Source organism: Pygocentrus nattereri, chromosome 1 (genome assembly GCF_015220715.1).
Source record: "Pygocentrus nattereri isolate fPygNat1 chromosome 1, fPygNat1.pri, whole genome shotgun sequence".
Lineage (NCBI taxonomy): Eukaryota > Metazoa > Chordata > Actinopteri > Characiformes > Serrasalmidae > Pygocentrus > Pygocentrus nattereri.
In genome coordinates, this window is record NC_051211.1 from 56,448,704 (window position 1) to 56,453,366 (window position 4,663).

Here is a 4,663-nt window from a genome sequence, read left to right on the forward strand (position 1 = left end):
ATGTCACAGCTTATGGTTGTTTGGTTGCTTCTGATTGGTCTACCTCATTTACAGCCAGTCTATAAGCTCTGATACTGTGCTAATGTTCCCCACTTAGGACAACACTGAGTGCAATAATCTCACTCAATAATCCGATCATAATCAGATTTTTGCAGTTATCTGATTATTCAAATGGTCATAATGGCCATATCACAGTTTCTTAGATAGAGTAAGGTCTAGAGCTCAGCTTAGTCTAGCTCAGTAATCAGATCTCTCAGTGCTGTGAAGTCTGATTTCTCTCGGATTTCTCAGACGGCGCCGCGTGAAATACATGCTTAACGAAATGCAGGATTTAAACATTCTTCATATTCTAGATGATGTATGTTCGTATGAGTTTACTGGCTGGCTGTAAAGTCTGATTCCTGTCTGACTCATGAAGACCTGGAGGTTCCACATTACGATTCCCCAAGTACATCTAAAAACACTGAACCCGTTACTGACAGTCTGATCTTCTGCAGTCATCAGATTGCGAGATTTTGCATGACTACTGTATCGATACACAGACGCCACGTGTTAATACCGTATTACAGAAAATAAATACGTTAAAATTATAACTATCAGAGTTTAGAAATCAGACGCTGCCTCTTTTGGGGATTCAAATCTGCAGTTAAAAAAGGGGGAAAATGTTATTGCAGGTCTCGGCGTATCACGATACCTTTAACATCACCGTAATATCGTACCGTGACTTTAGTATCGTGAGGTCTTTGGAGATTCCCACCCCCAAAGAAGCGGAACGTTTAGCCGCTCCACACAATTTACCGAACACTCTGACCGAGCCCAAAACGAACGATAATCAGGCTTCCTTACAACGGAAACCTGCAGCTCACCTCCTCATCAGGTAAGCCTTCCTCATCCATCACCTTCTCCAGTTTCTTCTGTCTGCAAAACAAGTTGTGTTTATGTTACAACTTCGCCAAACAGTAACATGCCGGGAACGTGAGGCCGAACAGCCTAAAAGGCTTGTGGGAGTAATTAATATTAAAAACTAGAGCTCAGCTCATCTCATCTCATCTCAGCTCATCTCAGCTCAAATCACAATTAATTAAGCATCAAAAGCTTTAACAGTAAATGGTCTTAAACGCTGGAGTTAATGTAGAACTGCTGATCCACCCTTTAACCCTGAAGATCAGCGTCCAGACTGTTGGTCACCATAGCAACACAGACGACAGTCTCGCCCATCCAGTAAATAACGACACGGGAAAGAGAGATTTAAGACGACATCGATAATCTGGAGACGAAAGGACTGATTAGTGTTTATAGTCAGTCCAGCTGGTTTCCTGAGACGATTAATCTGCAACGAGAAACTGAAACACTAAAAAGCAGCGAAGCGGAAATTTCTCATTCGCCGGCTTCTTGTTTGAATTGTCCCGTTCCACCTTAAATGCTGCAGCAATTACATTCTGCCATGTTAGGCACCATTTAAGGTGGAACGGGAGATTTAAACAAGAAGCCGGCGAATGAGAAGCGACTTAAGACTCTTAAGAAGTCGAATGCTGGGAGCCGTTTTACGAGAAACTGCTCAACTTCCGTGGAAGAGTTTCCTGCTGGAGATGCGAGAAACGCAGCTACAGCTGAGCTCAGGCTTAAAGCGGAGCCAAGCACGTCTGTGAGTTTTGCCTGTACGAGCACTGAGACACACTCACACCCAAGATGGTAAGACGGATATAAAACGCTGACCTCCGTGAAGTTGACCCCGCGTGTGGTCAGAAAGCCCGCGTGTGGTCAGAAAGCCCGCGTGTGGTCAGAAACAGGGTAAAAATGCTGTGCTGGTTTGTGTCGCCGTTTTTAAGGATAAAAAAAGTAACGTGTTATTTAATGATCATTTTTAACGGCCCAAACGAACGAGACCCTTTTGGACGTGGATGTTGGTGTGGAACCGTTACCTCGTCTCCCTCTCCTCGTGCTGCGTGAGGAGGGTGCTGTAGAAGTTCTCCAGGGTCAGTTTGGCCACGGTCACTCTCTCTCTCGTGTGGTTGCTCATCGGGAGCGGCGCTGCCATGCCTCCCGTCATGGCCATGCTATTCTACAGAGGGGAGACACGACACTTTCACTGAACACTGGATCATAACGGAACCACAGAGCAGAGCTGGAGGTGCTGGTCTGATTAAGCGGACGGCTGTACGTCAGGGGTGCACTAACTTTTGGTCTTGGGGGGCAAAAGTGCAACGACAAAACAAAGCGCTGCTGGTCTCTGCTGCAGCAGAACTGAGCCGGATCTATTACTGATAAAGGGAAATTTCACCAAATTTTACATTTTAATGAAAAATATACAGGCTGACCACCATCAGCGTTCCATATAAGCTCAGAAGACTCGTGTAGGTTCTCTGGTGGTTCTGGATGGTAAATAAAGTGTCTATATCTGTGTTGTAGTCATGGCGACGCCTGATTCCCATCACCACCACTGTAAAGACGTCTGAACCACTTCACACCAAACCCCCGGACCCCCGACTGCACCTCACTCTGGATTATGCATAAACTTTGGAAAATCGTGGGAATTCCCCTGTAAAACACAGGACACGGTGTAGAAAGAGAAGAAGATCGTCAGACGTTTACTTCCCGTCATCTGCGCCACACACGCCGCAGTTGTAGAAGGCGTGGGCATTTTCGAGGAGGTAAACGCTGGAGCTGGGCGATATGGCAAAAACGCCGATATGCGATACTTAAAGAGGTTTTTTACAAATCATGACGTTATTTTTTCAGATATCTGATCATCTGGAACAGAAAAAACATCCAGCATTCCTACATTTAAAAAATCCTATCAAACACTGAACACCACGACTTTATTACACAATTACATATTATATATGTAATATATACTCATTACATTACATACACAATATGACCAGTGTAGATCATACTGCAGTGTATACACACACACACACACACACACACACACACCGCTGCTGGTAGAACAGAAGCTCCATTTTTGTCATTTTTCAGTTTTTGATATAATCTGCATTCTGGAGATACGAGGCTTTGATCTAAGGACAGCGATGTGTGTCGTGTTGGAGTTCCTGAAGAGCTTCAGTGGAAAACATGCAGCACAACTGGTTCCCTCAACAAAGCTTTGCATTCCCTTGCAAATGCAGTGGATTTTATGAGGGAAAGCAAAATGATGGAGTACAAAGAAGAAAAATATAAAAAGGAGTAAACACTCAGAACACAAGCCATCTGGGACAATTCCAACGCAATGTCAAATTATTTCGAGGGAACCCAAAACATTCGCAAGTGCATATAAAATTATTGCGAGTGAGGGTGATATTATTGCGAGGGAACGCGATGTCATTCCTCGTCTGTTTTTAAGCGCGGCCCCTCGGGGGCGCCGTACCGCGCAGCTGAGCCCGGTTACAGGCTGCTATTCCCCGGCTGGCCACAGCGGGGCGCCACAGAAAAACAAACAGCGCCACCGACCTTTCTAACGCGAACCCGCTCGGCTCAGCCTGGCGGACCCGCACGGGGAGAACCGCAGCGGTGCGGGCTGGTTTAGAGCGGAAGGCTCCTCCGGCTCCTCCAGCGCCGCCGCGGCTCTGTGTGCGATATTAGCCTCGCCGCGAACGGGCGCCGCAGACCCGCGGAGCGGAGGCGACACGGCGGGTTTCAGCGCGGCTCACCTCCCCGTCCTCCTCCAGAGCGGACAGCCTGGCGGCCAGCAGCCTCTTCACACACGAAAAAGAAGGACAGCCGGTTTACTGGCTGCCAATGCGCGTTTAGCTCGGCTGGCTGAAACACGGCGCGGTCACCGGTCCTCTCCTGCCATGAACAGCCCGTCAGCCCGACACTCAGCTCTGAGCAGCGGCCGCCGGAGCAGCACAGCGGCGGGCACGGCAGCGACCTCACCACGATGGCCGCCCGAGAACGCGCTCAGCACCGCGGGCGCTGCCTTCAAAATAAAAGCTCTCTGACTGTTCTGATCACGCTGAGGCAGAGGGGGCGCTAGGGGGCGCTCCCGAGCAAGTACAAAACCAATGGGTTAATATGGTGCTCAAAATCATCGCTTGTAAAAATAATGCATTTATTTCCTAAACACAGAACAGCATTAAACATCTTACCACTGCTGATATACTTTCGAGTGCGTTTATAGAGCTTTATAAGCTGCCCTATAACAGAAGGCAATGAGTTAATCAGCTGGCCAACCAATCAGCTCTCAGAATTAATAACCATTGGTCACTGTGTTCACACACTGTGAATTTAGACCTCTGCATTTAACCCATCCGTGCAGTGAAACACCCACAGACATGCACACTAGTGAACACACACACTTGCCCAGAGTGGTGGGCAGCCCTATCCACGGCGCCCGGGGAGCAGTTGGGGTGCTTTAGGTGCTGTCAGCCGAGGGATCGAACCGGCGACCTTCCGGTCACAGGGCTGGTTCCCTGACCTCCAGCCCACGACTGTATTTTGTTGCAAAACCTGTTGCTTGTTTAAATTTACATATTCTCTATACAAATGCTGATTTAAGATTAATGTTAAATTCATAAACACCATTTGTGTTTGAAGATAACCTCATACTTTTAAAAACTGTGTCCACTCACTGTCCACTCTATTAGACACTCCTACCTTGTCGGTCCACCTTGTAGATGTAAAGTCAGAGACGACAGCTCATCTGCTGCTGCACAGTTTGTGT

At 47.5% G+C, this 4,663-nt stretch overlaps 1 protein-coding gene across 1 annotated transcript in view; it reads right to left on the reverse strand.

Annotated features, from left to right (window-relative positions):
* Positions 1-3,898, reverse strand: part of stk38l (serine/threonine kinase 38 like) — a 24,408-nt gene extending 20,510 nt beyond the window's left edge. The window contains exons 1-3 of the mRNA XM_037541470.1: positions 3,651-3,898; positions 1,923-2,062; positions 867-918 (exon numbers count right to left, since the gene is read on the reverse strand). Coding sequence (XP_037397367.1) covers positions 867-918; positions 1,923-2,056 — 186 coding nt within the window. The 5' untranslated portion in view covers positions 2,057-2,062; positions 3,651-3,898. The remainder of the gene's footprint in view (positions 1-866; positions 919-1,922; positions 2,063-3,650) is intronic.
* Positions 3,899-4,663: the final 765 nt, after the last annotated feature.